This window comes from Scardinius erythrophthalmus (genome assembly GCF_964197995.2).
Source record: "Scardinius erythrophthalmus genome assembly, chromosome: 15".
Taxonomy (NCBI): Eukaryota; Metazoa; Chordata; class Actinopteri; order Cypriniformes; family Leuciscidae; genus Scardinius; species Scardinius erythrophthalmus.
This window is the reverse complement of record NC_138235.1, coordinates 10,637,827-10,661,754: the sequence shown is the minus strand read 5'-3', so window position 1 is coordinate 10,661,754 and position 23,928 is coordinate 10,637,827. Positions and strand designations below refer to the sequence as shown.

At 37.2% G+C, this 23,928-nt stretch overlaps 2 protein-coding genes across 2 annotated transcripts in view; one reads left to right on the top strand and one right to left on the bottom strand.

Moving 5' to 3' along the window:
- Positions 1-19,609, bottom strand: part of LOC308703345 (uncharacterized protein) — a 39,624-nt gene extending 20,015 nt beyond the window's left edge. Inside the window, exon 1 of the mRNA XM_081386760.1 lies at positions 19,476-19,609. Within this exon, the coding sequence (XP_081242886.1) occupies positions 19,476-19,509 (34 nt within the window). The 5' untranslated portion in view covers positions 19,510-19,609. The remainder of the gene's footprint in view (positions 1-19,475) is intronic.
- The window catches only part of LOC308703347 (actin, cytoplasmic 1-like), a 40,026-nt gene that overhangs the window by 1,371 nt on the left and 14,727 nt on the right, over positions 1-23,928 (top strand). The window lies entirely within an intron of this gene.

Genomic DNA, 23,928 nt, shown 5'->3' with positions numbered 1-23,928 from the left:
ATATATATATATATATATATATATATATATATATATATATATATATATATATATATATATATATATATATATATATATACTACATATCCCACAATTCCAAGCAAACTACACTACTAAATCTAGTACACTGCCCATACACCCCTAGGTCTATAAGTAGACCTTTACTTCCTTCCTTTGTTTCTTTTGCTTTGGTGAGGTGTGGGTGTTTGAATTTGTTTATTTGAATCGTTTGAATTGAGTATATATATATATATATATATATATATGTTATGTTTATTGATGAATTATATGAGTTTGATTTCCTTTATTGTATTGTTTGTAACTTAAGATCATCTTGTACATCCTGCCCATCCGTTAACTCCTGTTCATTTACATCGTGTGAATCTGCTCTATGTGAATCCATGAACTTCAAGTCATGTGTATTACCCAAGACTTAATCATCCTGAACTTAAAATAAAAGAGAGTAAAGGACTGATGTTTGTCATGTTTTAACCATCAAGTTTCTGCAACTCCAACGAACTTGGGATATATTTAACATTAGATATCCAACAATTGTTACTGTTCATGAATCTGGTAGTTTGGTTTTTCACTAGGTTTTTTTTTTTTTTTTTTTTTTTTTTTTTTTTTGCTTTGTTGTTGTTTTTATATATATATAACAAATTGAAAGAAAGAATGAAAAAATCTCTCTCTCTCTATCTCTCTCTCTCTCTCTCTATCTCTCTCTCTCTCTCTCTCTCTCTCTATCTCTCTATCTCTCTATCGTGTGCACGTGACTGGACGAAAGCAGTCAGGAACGCGGACAAGTGTCTTTAAACGGAACGACGTGTCAGATTTGATGCTCATTCTGACCATGTTAAAGCGGCAGTTTTGTAGGCCTACGTGTAAGATTTTTAAAGGCATGACCTTCTAGATTTTGGGTAAATGGGGGAAGATCAGGAACAATATTCACTTTTTTTTTTTTTTCATCTATTTATAAACTTTTTAAAGAATTAACAGAAAGTTTCATACAATTTAAGTTATAGCTTTTCCCCCCTTTATAACCCTTTCCGCCAAAATAATTAACCATACATTACTTAAAGGTTAAGACAATAATAATACACATAACATCAATAATAATAATAAAAAAAAAAATTATAATAAAAAAATAAATAAAAATAATAATAATAATAATAATTTTTAAAAAATACAAATACATAGCCAATAATACAATTTCCTAACATATTCGTGGTCCGTACACAATTATAAAGCAAAACTCCAATTGGTTATTAATATTTAACATTGATCAATAAGTGTGAGAGTCTTCATCTTCTCAAAATGTGTAATCATGGGTTGCCAAGTCTTATAAAAAGTTTGGACAGATCCTTTCATTAAATATTTAATTTTTTCTAATTTTAAGTATGACACTAGATCACATAACCACATTGAGGCTTTAGGCGGGCTTGTAGACTTCCACTCCAATAGTATTCTTCTCCTCGCCAGTAAGGTGGCAAAAGCAATAACATTTTTTAATTTATTTGTCAGTGATACTCCATGTTCTGGTACTCCAAAAATAGCAATTTCCAAACTGGGTTTTACATCCAAATTAAAGGCCTCATTTAAAGTTTTAAATATGAATGTCCAATAGTCACTCAGCTTTTCACAAGCCCAAAACATATGAAAAAAGTCTACTTTGTCACCTTTACATCGGTCACACAAATCATCAACATTTGGGTACATTTTTGAAAGTCTATATTTTGTGTAGTAGGCGCGATGAAGGACTTTAAGTTGTATAAGGCTAAGGCGTGCACACGAGGTTGATCCATTTACTCTACTAAGAGCCTCATCCCAAATTTCGTCAGGTATTTCACTCCCTATGTCCTTTACCCACTCACCTCTTGTTCTGTCAATTAAAACATCATTTGAGGACATAACCATCTTATATATTGCTGCAATTTGACCTTTAAGAAAAGTAGGAGATTGTAAAATTTTATCCAATAGTGAAGTAGGTGGCAAGTCAGGAAAAGTTGAGCTCTGAGCTTGAACAAAGTGTCGGACTTGAAAGTAACGGAATAGGTTGGACTGTGACAGCTGGAATTTCTCTGAGAGGTCATTAAAACTGGCAAATGTGCTGTTTATATAAAAATCACTACACCTGGCCAAGCCTACCCTCTGCCATTGTGCATACGTTAAATCTATTTTACCAGCAGGAAACAAATGATTATTACAGAGAGGGCTTAGCATAGAAGAGTTACTGAGTTTATGCCTTTGTCTAAACTGTGACCATATTTTAAGTGTAGAACGTACAACTGGGCTCGATGAGTATTTAGAGGGAGAGAATGGTAGCTTCATTGTTATTAGAGCAGAAAGCGATGTAGAAATACAAGTATTTGCCTCCGCCTTACACCAATCAACCTCAGGGGACGTATACCAACAAATAATTTTTTGAAGATTTGCAGCCCAGTAATAGCCCATAAAATTAGGTAGAGCTAAGCCTCCCTGGGGCCTTTGCCTTTCAAGGAGCTCCTTACGAATTCTAGGGTTCCTTCCCCCCCCACAAGAATGATAGTATGGGTTTATTTACAGAACGGAAGAATGTTTTTGGCAGAAAAACTGGAAGTGACTGAAATAAGTATAAAAATCTAGGTAAGATATTCATTTTTATACAATTTACTCTGCCTGCTAGGGACAAGTGCAATGCATCCCATCTCTGAAGATCAGACTTAATATTACTAATGAGTGGTAAAAAATTTTTTGCATATAAACCTGAGAAAGTACGAGTAATATGGACTCCTAAATATTTAAAACCAGATTGAGAGATGCGAAATGGGAGGGATGCCGCATTGATTTGTAAAGCAAGAGGGTTAATCAGGAAACATTCACTTTTAGAAAGGTTAAGTTTGTATCCTGAAAAACTGCCAAAAATGGATAGTTTCCGCACTATTTTTGGGACGTTTTCAACTGGATTTGAAATGTATAACAGAAGGTCATCCGCATATAAAGAAACCCTGTGCTCCATCCCCATTCGATCAATGCCCTGTATAGACTGCAAGGATTTAAGCATAATGGAAAGTGGCTCTATTGCTAATGCAAAAAGAAGAGGGCTTAAAGGGCAACCCTGTCTCGTACCCCTTAGTATTGGAAAAAATTGTGAACGTATTTTGTTTGTTATAACAGATACTTTAGGATTAGAATACAACAATTGGACCCAGGATATGAATTTTGGACCAAAACCAAATTTCTCCAATACTGCGAATAGATAGCTCCACTCCACTCTATCAAATGCCTTCTCCGCATCCAGGGATACCACCACCTCTGGGACCTCCCTGGATGCAGGAGAATACAAAATACCAAGAAGCCTCCTTAAGTTGGTAAATGAGTGGCGACCCTTAATAAAGCCTGTCTGATCTGGGGATATTATTTCTGGTATAACAGTATCTATTCTAGAGGCCAACAATTTGGCAAGAATTTTAACATCAACATTCAGCAAAGAGATTGGCCTGTAGGAATTGCACTCTAGTGGATCTTTTCCATGCTTCAAAATGAGTGTAAGAAATGCCTCTGTGAGAGACGGTGGCAATTCTGTATTGTTTAGAGAATTCTCAAACATTCTCAGAAGAAGCGGAGCTAATTTGGGAGCAAAAGCTTTATAAAATTCGACAGGATAACCGTCGGGGCCGGGGGTTTTGCCATTTTGCATTGCTTTAATAGAATCTAAAATCTCTTGCAGCTCAATTGGTTGTTCTAATCTATCTTTATGATCTGGATTAATAGTCTGGATATTCAGGTCCTTCAAAAAGGTTGACATGCCTGATAAATCCCCACGAAATTCTGAAGTATATAAATTTGAATAAAATGTTTTAAAAGTTTCATTAATTTCTTTAGGATCCACTGTCAGTTGTTGTGATGCGTTGCGAATCTGTGGAATTAACCTGGAAGCTGATTGACACTTTATCTGATGTGATAATAAACGGCCCGCTTTTTCCCCATGTTCATAAAAATTCCCTTTAGACCAAGGCAGATTTTGTTGAGTCTTTTCAATTGATATCTGATCATATTGTGCTTTAATTTCCACTCTCTTTTTAAGCAGTTCATCAGAAGGGAATAGAGAGAGTTGTTGATCTAATTTTTCTATCGAATCAATTAGTTGTTGTAGTTTTGCATTTATTACTGGATACAGAATAAGATATAATTTTACCTCTGATGACAACTTTAAATGTCTCCCATAAAGTCAGTGGTGATACCATTTCTGAATCATTTGTGAGCAAGAAGTTATCTATCGCCACTGATATATGTTTGTGGAAATTTTTATCTGCCAACAGAGTAGAGTTTAGTCGCCAAGTAGGGCGCTGTGTAAAATGTTGAATAAAACGAAGGTCAAGAAGTAATGGTGCGTGATCTGATATTATAATTGCTGAATATTGAGTATTTTCCACTAAAGGAAGTATTGTTTTATCTATAAAAAAATAATCTATTCTTGAGTATGAAGAATGGACAGGGGAAAAATAAGAGAATTCTTTCTTTTGCGGGAATAAAAATCTCCACGGATCCAGACAGCCCGTTTGTGCCATGAAAGTAGAGAGAGCTTGGGACATTTTAGACTGGAGCATGGTTTTCGGATTCAAACGATCTAGAATTGGGTTAATAACACAATTCAGATCCCCGCCAAAAATTAATCGATGTGAGCAGTGTTGTAATGTAACGGAGTACAAATACTTCGTTACTGTACTTAAGTAGAAATTTCACGTATCTGTACTTTACTTCGTTATTTACATTTATGTCAACTTTCACTTTTACTCCACTACATTTCCTAGATAAAATGTATACTTTTACTCCGCTATATTTCCACTAAGCATCTTCGTTACTCGTTACTACAAAATAAAATCAGAAGAAATGTGTGCGACTACAATAAGGGAGGTTTGGCGAATCACTGCTCCTAGACTGCAGTACGCACGGCGCGCGCTCTATTTCAGCGTAATGCTTGTTTGTTGCCATGCCAAAGGAGGAGGAAGCACAACTGAAACCGCCATGGAAGCACGAGAACCTGCCGGAGGACCTGGAGCACGTTTAACTTACAGAGCTGCCAACTCTCACGCATTCACCGTGAGACTCACGCAATTGACTTTTTCCACGCGCTCTCACGCCTCACATCAATTTTCTCACGCACAGAAAAATCGCGAAGCAAAGAGGACGACCGACAGACTAGACAGAGCAGGTTACATTATGATATAAAACTTTTTTTTTTTAACTCAGATTATGTCAATTTTATTACGAAATTCAAAAAATAAATACTGTTTTGGCGCTTGTAAATGTTACGTGACAGATGACAGATCCCTAGCTCAAGTGAACCGATCATCTGTACTAGCTAATAGTAAAAAAAAACATGAATACTGTTGAAAGATACAGTAGGCCTATAACTTACCGAAATGTTCCTTATACATAATATCGATCAATAAGTGTTTTTCATCAGCGTGAAGAGGTCAATAACATAGCTGGAGGACAATTATGTCACATTTACCTCAGGAAAGCCATTTAATAATAGGCTATAGCACAGTTGGCAAGACAAATAAATAGCTATAGAGAGTATTTTGCTAAATATGTGTTCTATATTACATATTTATTATATTTTACTTATATCATTAAAGTTTTTATTATAATAAAAAAAACGCATTCTATTTAATTATTTTTAACCTTAAATAATAGCCTACTACAAGCTAGGGCTCTCTGTATGTTTACAGCATTAGGGGATTTTTTTTAATTTTTTATTTTTAGAAAAATTAACGCAGATCTTGAGTAGCCTACCTAATATTTATACAAATGAGTCAATATTAAATCAAATCACAATTGAATTGAATTGAAATAATAAAAAAGCGTAGCTTACCAGAAATTATAAACATTGTAACATGTCACTAAACCTAATAAAATTCAGTTTAATTACAAAAATGTTAGTGACAATCACAATACACTTATTGTGATGCAATTTTTTTTTTACAGCTAAAGGTACATGCAGTGGGAGATAAACGATAACACAAGTAGCCTACAGTGCAGGCTACACAGTCCCTCCAGTTTTTCGCGTTCCGTGATCGCTGAATTCAACGCATAATCAAAAAAAAAAAAACTTTTACTTTTACTTCAATTACTTAAGTACATTAAATATCAGAAAATTACTTTTGATACTTAAGTACAGTATATATCAGATACTTTAAGACTTTTACTTAAGTAATATTCTAAAAGGTAACTTTCACTTCTACCAAAGTCTTTTTCTAGTACAATACTTGTACTTTTACTCAAGTATTGCTTTCTAGTACTTTATACAACACTGGATGTGAGTTTAAGTTGGGTAAAAGTGAGATAATTTTATGAATGAAATTAACATCGTCCCAATTGGGGGCATAGACACATACCAGGGCAACAGGGGTGTGAAACAAATCACCTGTCACAATAACAAATCGACCCTGAGGATCTGAAACACATTTGGAAGGGTAAAACTGTACTTTCTTATGTATTAAAATCGCTGTTCCTCTTGCTTTACTGTTGAAGTGGGAATGAAAGACTTGCCCAATCCATGTTTTTTTGAGTCTCATATGATCTGATATCTGTAAATGTGTTTCTTGCAGGAATGCTATTTCAGTTTTTAATTTTTTAAGATGAGCAAAGATACGAGCTCTTTTATTTGGCCCATTCATACCTTTAACATTCCAGCTAGTGAACCGAATGGTAGACCCTCCTGTACTATTTGAATCACACATTAATCAATCATTAGGTTATAAAAGAATAATGAATAAGACCATGTCTCCATTGCATGCCAGGCAAGTAAAGGAAAAAAAAAACAAAAAAAACAACAAAAAAAAAAAAAAAACCCTTGGCGGTTACCATCCCAACCCAGACGAAACTGAACTTTTCCTATATTTGTCTCAAGAACAAAGACAAATTGCAGGCCCCTATTATCAAACCCCCAGTAGTCCCTCAACTAACTTAAAACCATTCCAACCTCTAGGGAGCAACCCGACCGTTACCCTTATGAAGCATTATCAGTGTTTAAAACGCTTTTAACTTAACTCGGTGGAGTATGTCTATGTCACAAAACCATCAGCTTGTTTGAGTTAGGTTTAGAACAACAAACTATTTTCAAAGTCACAAAAAAATTAAAGTATTTATACCTTTTTCAACCGTCTCAAGAAAAATCAAATAATTATCCGTCATCCTTCGCTCAAAAGGGAGACCTTGAGCGTAAGAAAATAATTAAATAAAAAATCCAGGAAATCCTAAACATTGATGCGTTGATCGTAGAACTGTTTCGCCTCCTCCGGTGTGTTGAATATGAAAGTTTCTTCATTAAAAGTCACTCTCAGACGAGCCGGGTAGAGCAATTGAAATCGAATGCTCTTCTGATAGAGTGACTGCTTAATGCCGTTGAAAGACGCGCGTTTCCTTGACAGCATAGCGCTGAGATCTGGGTAGATTCTGACTGGATTCCCCTTGTATTTCGCCTCATGCCGCCTTGACCATCGCAGTAATTGCTCCTTTTCTTGAAACCTGTGAAAGCACACCACAAATGGACGTGGTTTACGGCCATCAGCTGGCTTTTGACCGGGTGATCGATGCGCTCTCTCAAGTGCTGGTGGCTTGTCGAAGACCTCCGTGCCCGTCACCTCTAGCAGCATCTCAGAAATGAACGTGACAGGATCTTGACCGTTTTCGCTCCCTTCTGGAATGTTCACAATCCTCAGGTTAGCCCTTCGCGATCTATTCTCCAAATCTTCAATGCGGTCAATGAGAGATGTGTTCTGCGCTTGCAAAGTTTTTATTGTGTTTTCGGCCACTGTCAGTTTTTCAAAATTCTCCCCAACCAGGGATTCTGTCGCGACCAAACGGCTTTGAAAGCCATCCACAGTCTCTCTCACTGCATTTACAGAGCTTTGTAAAGGACCAATAGATTCCCGAATCAAGTCAGAAATGTCTTCCCTGATACTGATGCGCTGTTTAGTTAATTCAGAGATCAACTGGTCCATGGAGACAGATTCAGAAGTTTCCGTCATGGCCTGTTTTTCGAGATTAGAGGTAGCGGCCATGGTTGCTAACTTACCGGCAATGCTAGCATTAGCTCTCGTGGTCGGTGGGGCTGAGGGGTGCGGTTGCTTCTGCTTAGTGTGACTCATAATTCACCAAGCAATGTTCTAACGCGTATATCAAAAATGACTGACGCTAAATGGCGTGTAACAAGTTTAGTTTGAAAATGTAGGTCGGGAGCCCTTCTTCCTTCGACCTCACGCCTTCATGGCTATACCGGAAGTCCTCAATATTCACTTTTAAACGGTAATATTTAGGTATAAGATCAACATGTGCAAGAATGATGATGATGATGCACCAGCCAATGTGTTATCAAAGGAAATAAATGGAAACATTTGCTAATTTAGTTGTTATAACACAAAATGTCAAATACTACAAGAGGGGTAAGAAGAAGCCCCTCTGGCTAAACTTACATAATATATAAATTGTCTTTTATATAATTATTTTATATATATATATATATATATATATATATATATATATATATATATATATATATATATATATATATATATATATATATATATGGGGAAAAAAGAGGTAAAATTAAAGAAAAGGGCCAAATTCACAACAACAATTGCTTCTTTAACACCCCATATCATTTCAAATAAAATAAAATAATTTGTTTGCTGATAATATGTGTATTCAGTAACTAAGATTTTACCAACAATTTAATCAACATCACCAAGTCAACATTTTGGGTCTCATTCTTGCACTGATAGGATTTCAAAATAGCAAGTTTAGCTTGTCCCAACAAAAAATTGGCAAGCTTACAAGAACATCTAAACCTATTTCCAAAAATAAACAATGTCTTGTTGAATAAAAACCCAAGTTTAGACATCATTCCTTCAAGCAACACGAGCAAAGGCACTAAACGAAAACAATCACAAAATAAATGAAAAACATTATCGGTATCATTACAAAAAGGGCATGTTGATGAAACTGACGTATTACACCTGGAAACAAAATTATTAGTGGCCACAATGCCATGAATGATCCCCACTTCTCTTTATATAAAAGTCTCCAAGAAGGACTAACTTCCTCAGGGGCAGAAAGATAAATCCTCCATTACTATCAACTCTTTCCCTAAATTGCTTACAATGAGCAGCTTTTGCACACATCTGATACAAAAACTTTTTTCCAAGGGATTGAAAAAACCCTTCAACAAAATATTCTAATTTTTTGGATTTAACTTTTAAAACAGGAAACGTCTGAGGCACTGCATCACTGTAAATAGATTTAAAATGACAAGAATCCAGAAGGAAAAGAGACTTTAAGACTATTTATAAAACCATCCTTACTTCTAAGACCAACTTGGTCAGCAAGAGTCTGTACACTTTTCCAATGACCATTGTGCAAATCAAGCAAATCATTGTGGAATACACCTGTTGGGTGCTTTCATTGATTACCCTTAAGGTAACCGTAGCTTTCAGCCAGAAGCAGATATCATCAGGTGGTACTTATGTAAAAAATATGGACAAAGCGTCTGTGACGTCACCCATAGACTTTCTGAAGAACGGTTTTGAGGCACTTTATGGGGGGTATGGGCGGTGCCATCTTTCAATACAAATGTTCAGAAAGGATACAGAGGTGGTATGATGTGTTGTGTCAGATCATGGCTGAGACGTCAAATTTCAGGAATTCCACTCGGCGCAGCCTATGCTCGTTATCAGCTGTCGATCAAGCTGTCAATCAAAGTTAACCACGCCCTTATTTGTCATACATTTTATATCTAAATACGATCTAAACTAACGAGTTAGAAAAAAATTCACCCCCCTCACAGTTGTCAGGCACTCGGAAGCTATCGAAAAATACGATAAAAGTCCATGGGACCAACCTGTAAAAACATGAATTTATGCTGTGAAAACTGACATTTTAACATGGGGGTCTATAGACATTTGCTCCCTTTTGGGACCTGCCCCTAGCGGATTTTCGATGTATTGCAGTTTTTCGCATTTCCGGGTAGGCTTCATTTTTCAGATTAGAATGTTGCCGCTTGGGTGGTACCCAACCTTCTTTGAGTGTTTCGACCCTTAACCACAACACTCTCCAGTTGGTGGGTCGGCAGTGGTAGCCGAATCACTGCCCATCTTCTTTTCTCTTACTCCATATCCAGCAAGAAGCTCATTCAGCCTATTCTCCCATCCTGCGAGTAGCGTTCTTTTTGCTCTTCTCGTCCATGCCTAACACCGTGTCCTAACCAGATGCGATGCCATAAGATTCCAGCGACAAATAATCTGACTGTCCACACTAGACGCGACTGCGAGATGCGTAAAAATCAATCAAAACCCACAGCCAATCAGAACAGCGTGTGGGTGGAGTCTCGCGGCGAGTGCACGGCACCAGAGAGTAATCTTGACGGCATTCGCATGAAAATGGATAAGTAGCTACATAATCAAATTCACAAATATTACACCATTTAAACATTATTAAAAATACATAGGCTGAGTTACTAAAACAATCTTTGTCAAAGAATGCACTTGTTTGTTCACAGTTTGAACGTTCTTGTTTCCATTTGTTTAATTTCAAGATCTGAGGTGAATTATCCATTGTTGCTTTTACAGCCACAAAGCTGGAGCACTAAATGATATTCAAAGTCACATTACATGCTTTTAACATTAAATAAAGCACATAAACAGTACCTGAGATTATCATCGCCACACTTTGTGTTTGTTGTTCCAGCGCCACGTCGCAGAAAAATATAAACCGTTTCTAAAATAGAGCCGTCGCGTGTCGCCGTCGCGGCTGGTTCGGACAAAAACTTATTAACATGGAAAATATACCCTTTTATCGCGTCGTGGCGCGTGTAGTTAGGACACGGTGTAAAGCTGACAACAGCCGCCATGCTGATTTGGCAGGAAAGCCTCCGCACCCTACTTCCACAGGGAACAGCCATGCCTGCCATCCCTTGTCTTTGCACTCTTGGATTAAAGGCTGATATTTAAAGGCCTTCCTCTCATGAGCCTCCTCACAGCCCTCCTCCCATGGCACGGTCAGCTCGATTAGAATGATTTTACGGTCTTTGGCTGACCACAGGACAATGTCTGGGTGAACCACTTCTGGAAACTGCAGCCTCCTTCCGACGTCGACTCTCATTTCCCAAGAGCTTGTGGCGTGCAGCAGACTCCCATTTTGTCCACACTCCCTGGGATGCTTGTTCCACTGCTCTGGACAAACGCCTCCGTTCCTCTTAAGCTCGGATTTCTGACTGGACCATGCCTCGCTTCATCTTTGTGGTTGCATTCCCTTCTGCTAAAGAACTCCAGGTGGGAGTCAGTGATGACCGTTCCAGAAAAAGTCAACAAATGCCTTCTGTATTTTTATGAAGAAATCTTTCGGAGGGTTCAAAACTGTGAGTTTATAAAGCTTATAAAGCTCTGCTGTCAGGCCATCTATCCCAGGAGACTTCCCAGGATTCAGCTCTAAAACAGCTTTTGAAATCTCAGAAAAATTAAGAGAACTCTCTAAATCTTTTTTATCTTGCTCTAAAACCTGAGGAACTCGTTTACAACTGATTCTTCACATGATTCTGCCTAATACAATATTTCATAAAATGACAAAGCAACAGCATTGATTTCCTGTTGATCAGTTATTTATTGTCCATTGAGAAGTTTTAACTGATGAAAATACTTATTCTAGTCCAAAAAAGAAGAAGAAGAAGAAGAAGAAGAAGAAGAAGAAGAAGAAGAAGAAGAAGAAGAAGAAGAAGAAGAAGAAGAAGAAGAAGAAGAAGAAGAAGAAGAAAAGAAGCTCATTTCCTCTTTCTTCCAAAAGATTCTTTAAGAGAAATATATGTGAAATCATGTGATCATTATTGCCTTAAGTTTGGCCAAAGTATATTTTGTTCCAGTATCTTCATTTTCTCTTTAAGGGCTCTGGTGGTGTGAGCTCTTTTACTGTTGACAAACAAGTTGTATCTGTACTTTGCCTATATATCCCACCAACGACTTAAGGATGAAAAACTGTCTCTTTCCTCTTTCCAAAAAGAGTGAAAAGCATAAATATAAGAATTATCCTGGAGTAAATTCTTATTAAAATGGCAATATGTAGTGTAAAATTTAATACAAGGAACAGAAACTGTCATAGATTATTAGCCTTCAAACAGGGCCGGAGTGGGGCCACTTTTCAGCCCTGGAGTTCATGCCCAAGACCGGCCCACTTTTTCCACGGTGGAATTCCAAATTAGCACTTTTTCCAATTTGGATAAATGAAGCAACAGTTCAGTTGTTACTATTGTGTGTTGGTATTAATACCATAGTTCAACAAATAATGTAAAGGTTAAATAATAATTCACTTAGACTTTATAAGAAGCAATTGCGATTTTATATCACACAATTCAGACTATATCTCGCAATTCTGTATTTCTGACTTTAAAAAGAAGCAATTGCAACTTTATTTCACGCAGTTCTGACTTTATATCTTGCAATTTCTGACTGTAAGAAGCAATCGACTTTAATTCACACAATGATGACTTTATAACACGCAATTGCGACTTTATATCTCACAATTTTGACCATCTCGCAATGCTGACTTTATAACACGCAATTGCAACTTTATTTCAGGCAATTCTGACAGTTATATCTCGCAATTCTGACTTTATAAAACGCAATTGAGACTTAATATCACGCAATTCTGACCATCTCGCAATTCTGACTTTATAACACGCAATTGAGACTTTATTTCACGCAATTCTGATGTATTCCGAAATGTAAACTCGCAAGTGTGAGATAAAAAGTCGCAATTACCTTTTAAAACGTTTTATTCTGTGACGCAAACAAGCTTCCATACCTCCTGGCCTCTTCCTCCCAGCCATCCTCCCTGACGCGTACCGTTACGGTAGGGCCGACCAGGCGCGGTAGGCGCCGGCGATGCCGCGGGCCCGCGGCCGCAGTAGCCTACCTAAAACGTTTTGGAAAAGACTGGCTGTGGACCCAACCAACTCTATAGTAGGGGAGGGGAGAACTCCCTCACATGGTACAACCCATGCAGAGGCTGCGCGCTGCAGTGTCAGAAGGCGGAACGTGTAATGTTACTAACGTGACATTGAAATGTGAAACAAAAAAACAAAAAACAAACAAAAAAAAATTCCTCGACCGGCCCAAAAGTGAAGTGGCCCACCGGGAATTCTCCCGATTCTCCCGATTACCCAATCCGGGCCTGCCTTCAAATCAAACTGATAAAGTCTTGCTGCTGATATTTCATTAGGATTCAGTTTGAGCCAGGTATACTGCCTAACCAGGGTGTCCACGGGGTCTTAAAAAGTATTAAAAGTTGATCAATCAATTTAGAGAAAATTAAGGCCCTTAAAAAGTATTAAATGCCATTTCCAAGTTATTAAATATGCATTGTGTAAAATTTAGGAGGATCTGTTGACAGAAATGCAATATCATATATAGCACTGTGCAAAAGTCTTAGGCATGTTAATACCCCCCCACCCCGAAAAAATGTTTTTAAGTCAGTTATTTATATCTTTTGCTGTAGTGTGTCAGTAGGAAATATCAGTTTACATTTCCAAACATTATTTTTGCCGTTAATTGTAATAATCCAGTGAGATTTGTGTATGCACAAGGAGTCTGACAACAGCCGGTATGATCTGATCTCACCATCATCGAGTCCGTCTGTGATAACATGAAGAAACAGAAGAAACTGAGACAGACTAAATCCAGAAGAACTGCGGGAACGTCTCCGAGACGCTTGAAGAAACACATGCCTAAGACTTTTGCACAGTACTGTACATAACTATGTTTTCAGTGGTGTATAAAGACCTTACATAATGAACCGTTATGTTTTTATTACCTTAGAATGAGCCATTTCTCTCTACACACACCGCGGGTCCCCTTACATCGACATGTTTCTACAGTGACCCTGAATGGACAAATGCATTTTGTCACTATGTTGTTCTTCGTGCAAAGAAGCTAGCTAAAGTCAGCGAATAAAACACTGACACAATGATGAACAAGTAACAATGATATTTTACTGAATAATCAAGTAGACCTAATTTCTTAATTTATCTTTGTAAAGAAACCTCATATTTTCCTGTCGGCCACCGTAACTTCTGTTGGTTGCAATTCGCAACCTCACCTCTAGATGCTGCTAAAAATTACACACTGCACCTTTAAATTTTGTGTCATCTTTTCATTATGTATATTTGTCCAAAAAATTGTATTATTTCGCTTCGTTCCCACCCTTCTGAATTATGTTGCATTGATTAGGAGGAATTATCACAAACTAAGACTGTTTAGTTGTGCTATCTTACAATCAATATATATAGTAAATGTAAGTTAAAGTGTCGCCGATGTAACCGGTTAAAACTTGAAGTGGCGATGAGGTCTTAAAATGAATGGAAACTTGAAAGAGTTTTAAAAAGGTCTTGAAAGGTATTAAGTTTAACTCCATGATATACCCTGCTAACCCCTGCAAAACTGTCTCTCCATAAATCAGGAAAACTATGATAATTAATTAAAGATCTAAGTGCTTCAGCCCTGTAAGGCTCCTCATGATTCCTATCCACAGCTCGATCTAAAAGTACAGTTAAAATAAATGACCCCCCAACACAATAATCATATCCACGGAGCATTCTGATATGAATTAGAATCTCCTAAAGTAATATCACCTCATAAAATCAGACCTGAATTGATTTCAGACACAAAAGCTTGACTATTTACCCATGATGAAAGAAGTATTGCAACACCTGCGCTTAAGTTTGAACCGTGACTAAGCAGTGCTCTTCCCTTACAAGTGGTCATCCATTGCGTCTGATTTTGAACATTCGTGTGCGTCTCTTGTAATAAGACTATATCTGTCTTTTTTAACTGTAAATAAATCAAATAATGCAGCTCTCTTCTCAGTGCCTCAACAACCATTAATATTAAAATAACCAATATTAAATTCAAAGAGCAATAGCACAAACACCACAAAACTCATCATAATCTTAATAGTGTTTCACAGATCGAGTCTTCATTCTTTTTCTTACATTTACACATGAATTTCCTAAGTTGATTACGTTTTGGTTGATCAAGTTCCTCTAAAGTAACTTTTCTCATGGCAATGGCACATGATTCATCGAAAAGCCTTAGATTTGGAAAATATTTTTAAATTTTTGGTCTCAGTTGATTTTTTGTAGAATCGAGAAAATGATTCAACTGTTCAGCCGTGTAGTTAGTAGGATACATTTGTTTTATACAGAGGTTGCATCAATGCTGTCTCTGCAACTATCTTGAGTATTCACTGTCAGAATCATAAAGAGAGCATCCATCATTTTCCAAACCATCTCTAGAATCATTATGTGTTATCTAGTTATAGATATTTGTGTTATCTAGTATTTGTGAATCCATCAGAGAGAGAGAGAGAGAGAGAGAGAGAGAGAGAGAGAGAGAGAGTGTGTGTTTCTAAAGATAGTCACACTCTTCACACTTAAATTACTTCCATAAAAAGCTTTAACCCATAAAAATTATTATTATTAGGCCTATTATTATTTTGTATTAAATTAATGTAGGTTGATTCAGCAATATTAAGTAATATTTTTGACTTGAATAAAACCCAGTTAATTTAGTCGTTATAATTTTTAGGTTGCCATTTTGGTGCATGACAAATACAACAAAGTACTAAAACGTTCCATGATATCACCATCATGTGTCGGGCCTGAGCCAGAGCTGGCTGCATGTAAAGATCATCGTTCATGAAATCCAGACTGCACCATATCACCATCTATCACTGTAATAGTACTTTTGTGTGAGTGGTATTAAACAAACTCTCCCTTCATCGTTGCCAATGATAAGAATAAAAGGGAAAAACCTGGTAAAGTTTAGTTTGTCCATCAAAAGCTGTAAGCTTTTGTCATGTAAGCTGTATACAATACGAAGCTGTACTTGTAATATGAAGATGCATTTCTGTAGCTCTATAACTTAAAATTTTATTTTCTCACCCCTGAAATGGATCGTACTACTGACATTACCTATTAAAAATCCAAATATATCTTGATAGTGGACGTATAGAGAAAGCAAGCAGCAGAAATAGTACTGTAATCGTAATATTAAGCAATATCAAATGGCTTTTATACAACAGTAAATAATAAGTTATTGCTAAGTAACTTACATTTTAAACACAATGTTTTCCAATTATTTGTCACACTGCACACAGCAACACACTGTTTTTGAACAAACTTTTTTTTTTGCATGACTCTTTTTGCATGACACTTTAAGACTTGTCGCCCCCTACTGGTGTGACAATATAACTTTACACTGAAAAATCCCCACCAAATACTATGTGCTCGAGACATTTAATGATCTAATCTGCTTTTACTCAATATTATTATGTGTCCTACACATACAATAAACCAGGAAGACATATTGCATTTGAGATTTTATGACAAAATATGCAAAGCAGCCGTCATGCAAACAAGCTTGTGGTTCTTGCTGTAAAAAAAGCAACCCTATAGGATGAAGCTGCCTCCAGCGTGCTTTACAGCAGAGATGGTGTTACCTGTCCTGCATATGAGCCAAACATAGTGCTTTTCTCTCAGGTCAAAGAGTTCAACTTTAGGTTTAGTTTCAGGGGTTTTTTTTTCCACATGGTTTCAAGTGTAACATCCCAATCTGCAGTTTCCCCTTCACAGCACTAGAGGTCACTCTCTGTGAATACTGATACATGTTAATCAGGTTTAACTGTTTATTGCATTTAGCAAAGCCACTTGAAGGCAAGCCTGCAAGGTTAGCAAAAATGGATGTCAATGGAGGACAGGCTTCACAACGCTGAATAAACCGCTATCATTTGATGAATCGACAGCCCATCGGCTAATCTTCAACATGTTTGCTCTTAAACATTAGTTTTGGATTGATCTATTTTTAGAGCTTAAAAACTGCTGTTTTATCCACCTTATTTTCAACGTAAAAGCGGGCGCCGCCAATTCTGAACTACTGTGTTATTTTCGGCCACTTTTGCTAATCGTAGTTGTATATTAATAGTTTTTAACCCTAAAGTCTGACATATAGGCTATAATAATAATCAGGAAACCAAGATCAATAATCAAAAAAAAAATGTAACTGTTTATTGAACCTTTGGACAAAATCTAAAATAATCGTAAAAAATCTTTGAAAAAAGTTTAGCTTTGTATAATATTTGACACATAAGGCTTTTATGGCTCATATAGTTTGATACAGAGAAAATATGGGGCTCAAACTCGAGGAGGAAAAAAACACCTCAGTTTTATTCAGAGGCACAAACTGAGCAAATATATGCAATTTTGTACAGTTGCTGATATTGATATGGCTATAAAGAAAGATTAATTTTTCATCGCTTGTAATGTAAATCAATGAGTTTTTTTATAACAGCATAGCAGAGTACTTACATAAAATACAATTAAATATCAGTTATCACTCTATATCTGTCAATAAAATGTCTTAGTAAGATGATATTTCAATGCATAGTTTTACAGTTTTTATTATAGTTTCAAAACATATAATGCAGTGCAATGATGAGTATATTTGAGACATTCTCACATTTTAATATTATTTTTCTTAAAATTATGGATAAGTTGCTTCAGTCCAGTAAGTGTTCATCTTGAAATATTACTATCAATCAGGGCTTGACATTAACTTTTTTGCTCACTAGCCAATGTGGCTAGTGGTTTTCCAAAGTTACTAGCCACACAGCATTTTTACTAGTCACATTTTTGTTGTTGTGAAATTACCTGATAAAAGTTGACTATGGCGTGCTAAAATTTACTTGAACTAGATTTACAACCCTTTTAAATGTAAAACCACTGTACACACCCAAATCAAGACTACATAAATATATAACAATACAGGTCATTATCATTAGCTCTGATAAGGTTGTGTGTAAAGCTCCTTTTTTTAAATAAAACCATGTATTATATGTCGCCACATAACTCCACCGGCATACGACATAACTCCAGCAGGGCAGCTAGCTGTCTCTTCGAGTCTTTGTTGTCGGTCACTAGCGACAATATTCATTAGGGCTGTCAAAATTGCTCAAAAATGACCTTCGAATATTCCCTCTAAAAATAAACACATAGCTTATATTCGAACTATTCGAACATCTGGTTGCGCATTTGTCAATGACGCGCATTACGTCAATAACAGGACAAATTAATACAAAGAAACATAACTACTTGTATAGGTAGTTTATTTAAGTTTAAACATATTTGACAACGTATTACCTACACGAAAACAAGTAAATCAACTAATGGCCAAGACCGCAGACCTCACTCACTCTCGCTCGCTCACTCGCAGGCACTCTTTCTCTCTCTCGCCCTCACCCTCATGCTGCGTTCACACCAAACGCGAATAGAGCGTCTGGCGCGAGTGTAAAGACGTGTTTACGCGCGTCTGGAGGTCTTGTGGCGCGAATGAGGCGTCACGCGTATAACAGTTTATATATACGCGTAATAGTTTAAATTACAGTTTGCATAACAGTTTAAATGAACAACAACAATAAGCAAATGTTGAGTGCTGATCAAGAGTTTGGTGCAAGCAATTTAAGGTCGCGACTCTTATATAGCAGGCTTCATTCAGTGATTGAAACAAATATTATTAACATTAATTAAAGTTTTACAGTACTATAGAACCGACATTGAACGCTCCGAGCGAGCTGTGCTGTGGTAAACATGGAACTTTTCCTTGACATGAAACGGTAAATAATCAAACCAGTGGAAGCCTGCAGTGCATGAAACTGCTGTATCAAACCTACCTTATTCATGCAATATCTATTCAGTCAGTACAGTAGCCTACACTTCAGTAATGTTTCTGTTTAACGTTAAATAAAATGACCTGTCCCTGACCCCTCAGGCAGCGCGCCCACTCGCAAAGCAGACAGCCGCGCCTCTGCTACCGCGGGCGTTTTTCCACATTCGAATATTAATTTTCACCTTCGAAATTCTGTTTTTTAAAACTATTCGAATATATACTCGAATTTAGAATATTCGTTGACAGCCCTATGGGAGTTGTAGTGTCGTAGTGTCACACTTATTTCAGATGCCTTTTGAAAATACTACAATTATTCAACCCGCCAAAGTGGCTAGTTGGAGTGACTGTGTTACCCGCCACGAGCAAAATCCACCCGCATTTGGCGGGTTGGCGGGTGTTAATGTCAAGCCCTGCTATCAATATAAAAGTTTAATCGTATGTTTATAGAAATCATCAAAGATTCCACAGCAAAAAAGACACGTGAAGCGCGAGCTGAAGGGGGACGTGTTTACAATTGCACTTTTACTTGCCAAAAACGCTAAATTATCAATCAGATGTCAGTAGATTGTGTGCGACAGGTTTTGGTCGTGTTAGAAATCTAGAGGCTTCAGAAATTAATGTTTTAAATATGATACTATCTATGCACTTTATATGTCATATTGCTGCATTCTTGACAACTTTACCTGCAAGTTTTACACACACACTCACACACTCTGTTGAACGAACCTGTATTGTATTCCGCCACCTGCTGGCCAGTCATGTCTCCTCATGCGACCCCTGTGACACACACGGGCTTGTGTTATGAGAGTAAGGGGAGACACGGGCCCCGGGGAGGATATTTTAGGACGGGCCAGAGAAAGGTTATGCAATCGGAGGTCTAGATTCGCCCCTGGGCTGTTGTACATACTGTCCATCAACCCGGCCTGTGTGCTGAGTGTGTGTATACATGATCTGAAGGAGAACACTGATGAATACGCCTGTTCCAACGGACTGATCCAACAGGAACAGATTGTGTTGGGAAGAGTGGTATATGTGACAGGAGCGAGGGGTGAAAATCTGTTAATGATGTCAGTCTCAGCAATGTCTGCCTGTCTGAGGTGGAGAAAGTTATAACATTTTGCTTATGAAGATCTTTAGAATAATCCACACTGATGAATCATGCATAATTGTAACAAATTTTAAGAAAGCTTTGATTTCCCGATGACATGCTGTGATCTAGCGAGAGGTTAAGGCTGTTCTTTTGGACTATTCCCCGGTGGAGGTGTCTGATCCTCTGGTGTACTTCATATTCCTGCCAAGGGCTTTCCTCTGGGACTGTGTGTTCCCGTCGTGCAGGGACACGTCAGACGAGCGCAGAAGAAGGCAGTGAGTCAGATGTGGTACAGTCACTGAACACAGGGAACAGAGCAGGAAGAAGCTCCACAAACGAGCCCTTTCATCTGTGTTTACTTGAGTCACGGCACTCATTTGCAAACGGAAGAAGAATCCTACGCAAATGTTTCATAGATAATAAAATGATGCCTCGCTCTTCCTCTAACCTACTTCATTTTCTTTCAACTGCATAAGAGCGCTAAAGTCCCCCTATAGTCAATAATTGTATCCCTTAAAACACATCTTTGATCACCAAAATTAAACATTTAAACATTTTTTTCCTTGAATAAAATGTCTTCATGCCTTAAAATAGCTTGAATGTAACTCTACACCCTTGCCTCATTTTGTATGCGCGGTTCTATGAATATGCAAATCACTCACTCACAGGGTCCGAAATTAACTTTTTGGCTCACCTGCCACGGGGACTGGTAGATGAAAAAATCCACCAGCCAAGCATATTTTTTACCGGCCAAAATAATAAACAGCCTTTTTTTTGTCACAGACATATACATTCATTCAAGTACTTATAATTGAGATTATAAGGTAGGCAAATTATGTTGAATACAAACGTAAAAAATTGTCCAGAGCAAAATTTGAAATGTATAATAAAAAAAAAATCTTGCTGGAGTTTTAAAAAAAAAATATATATATATTGATCAAATTATATGAAATATTACTATCATTGGGGTGAAATAATTTTTTTTTTTTTTTGTCAGTTTTGTTTCCTGACTCATGTGGAAGGGAAGGCAGAACGTCCTCGGTTAAGTTACTTACGTAACCTCGGTTCCCTGAGAGATAAGGGAACGAGTATTGCGTTGCAAACGCTATGAGAAAACTAATTTTATCGAGAAAAGAACGGCCAATATGTAATATTCTGTTCTGACCAATTGCGTAGCTTAAGCAAAGGCTTAACAGATAGCGTACAACTTGAAAAAAGAACTCCAGAAAGCAGTCTTCATAACTTTAGTGACTTTACTGGTGATTCACTTCTCAATATTTTTTCTGTAAAACTACAAACAAGAAGAAAAATATGTATGAACATTGTTCACATTTACATACACATTTCCATCTTAACATTACGGTTTGTACATAGTTCCTTTCACATAATTTTAAGTAATAAACACAGATAAATTATATTCAAATGAGATAATGTACAAACAGAAGATAAACTAGCATGTGCCGACGCTACAACATTGCACGTTATCAATAACACAAATCAAGTGTGCTTATAACAAAAATATAGCAATAATCTCTGTTCTAGAAATTCTTAAACACTTTAAATCACTAATTAGTGAAAAATATTGCACTTACAGACATATATTTCCAAGGTTTAAACGATGGAATCAATAGCCGATAGAAATTGCGTTGCCGTTGTTCTTGACTGCGTTCACTGAGGGAAATCGAAAGTAAACTATATAAACATAGTGCAGTACCTTAAATGTCCAGTGGGAGGCGGAAAAGAAACACAGCTAAACATAAGCAACAGCACACTCCCCGCCTGGCATAATAAATTATTATACCACTATTTATCCTTTTGTGACTTCCCCGGCAGGAGTAGTACTACCTCTGAGACAGGCCTTAAGTAAACCTTTGCAGATCCTTCTTTAATTATCTTTACCTCCACCTTCCTCACTTTATCATCACTGCTGGGTATGGTTTCCATGATAAGTCCAATCGGCCACTCGTTACGTTTCACATTTGAGTCCTTAAGCAAGACAACATCACCTTCCTCAAGATCTCGCCTTTTCTCAGTCCATTTCCTCCGTACTTGCAATGTTGCAAGATAGTCTCTCCTCCATGCCTTCCAGAAAGCATCCGCCAGACACTGAACCTGTCTCCATTCTTTCTTGTAGAGGTCCTTCATGTCAAAGTCCCCAAGAGGTGCTGGTAGAGTGCTAGCCTTTTGGGTGAGAAGCATTGCTGGGGATAGAACTTCCAATGTGTCAGCATCAGAAGAAATAGGAAGTAAAGGTCTAGCATTCATTATTGCCATGACCTCTGACATTAGAGTAGTCAAAACCTCATGGGTAAGACGGGAAAGACCAGTTTTTAGCAGCAATGCATCCAGAATGCGACGTGCTATGTTGATCATTCTTTACCAAGCTCCTCCCATGTGGGAAGAGTGGGGAGCATTAAACGTCCATACGCAACCATGCTCCTGTAAGTAACCTTTCAGTTCTGGATCATTGGTATTTATGTTTAGTTCTCGACAGGCTCCGATGAAATTAGTCCCTCTGTCAGATCTGAAGTGTTTGACTGGTCCGCGAACTGCCAAGAACCGCCTGAGGGCGTTAATGAAACTTGAGGTTGACATGGACTCGATGACTTCCAGGTGGACAGCTCTAGTACTTAAGCAAGAGAAAATGACGACCCATCTTTTACTTTCAGCACTGCCCCCCAGGCACGTGCACAGGTAGGGCTCAACCTGTGCAGAGCACATGCCCCTTTTGCCCTCACACTCCGAAGTGCCCTTTTTTGGTGGTGTTTTTTTTTTTTTTTTTTAAATCAATGCTATTGGTCATCCTTTACGTCTGTCTGTCTGTTTTACAAATATTTAGCCAATGAAAGTTCTTAAACCGAGCTTGTGTAAATCTTATTCGATCCTCAAGCTGTCAGTAAGCTGATAACTCCGCCTCCTCTATATTCACTGAATCAACTGAAGTTCCACAAGCAGCCGCACAGTAGACAGCAGCTGAACGAAGTTTTGCGAAGGGTAAATAAATATCTTGCTGTTTGAATAAGTACTACTAAACACTATGTCTATAAAGGCTCATATTTTATTTATTTGATGACTCACTGACTGAGACATGTGGGACGTCGCCTGAGAGAGAGGTCTAGGCTAGCATTTGCCATCTAGTCATACCCAATACATAGCCTAACGCAAATAACTTAAATATCCTGTGCATACAGTAGTATTTCATCTTTTATAAAATGCGATTTTGGCCAAATGTATTTTACAACAGGAAAAACAAACTAGTTTGTAACCTGTTGATGAAAATGTAATGTGATAGCCTACCGCCTGCGCCGTATTAATGACGGACAAAAAAAATGCACATTTGCACACATTCGCTGGTCAAAAACTATATATTGATAAGTAATACAACAACATATAATTTGTTTTTAACATAGGAAAATCATAACAGGTGCGCCCCCGCGCTGTTTCGTACTGGAACTTACACAAAGCGATCCTCATCACCTAGGTAACATATTTCTAAGAAATTTCTTCTTTGATTTATGATTGCTGATACACTTAATTTATTAACATTTAGGCTAATCATGTTATGGTAATAATATTCAATTATGGTTAATTCAAGGCTGTTAATATGCATGTATTCGCTATCTAGCTAATTTTTAATCTATATTATTCTATACTCTCCGCTCATCCTCACATGTATAAAATGTAGTAAAACATGGTTTTACTACAGTAATGTTGTAGTAGTAACTAAAAAAAAAAAAAAAATTACAGAAGATCACTGTGAAATCTTTATATTGTATCATGCAGAATGTAATTCATGATGTAATTCATTCCAAGGCTTCATTTATTTGATCCAAAATACAGCAAAAACAGTAATATTGTGAAATATTTTTAGTGAATAAGAGACCTTCAAGAGACCAACATCCCTTGTCCTCCACAGCACAGTATCAAATTTTTGCCAGGTAGGCGGATACATGTTGGATATAGTAAAGGTATGGCTATAGTTTCTTATAAGCTGGAATTGATTTGGACATAATTACTCAAATTATATTTCAAAATAGTTTGTCAAAAATACTTGACTCATTGCTCTACCTTCCCCTCTTCTCAATGTCA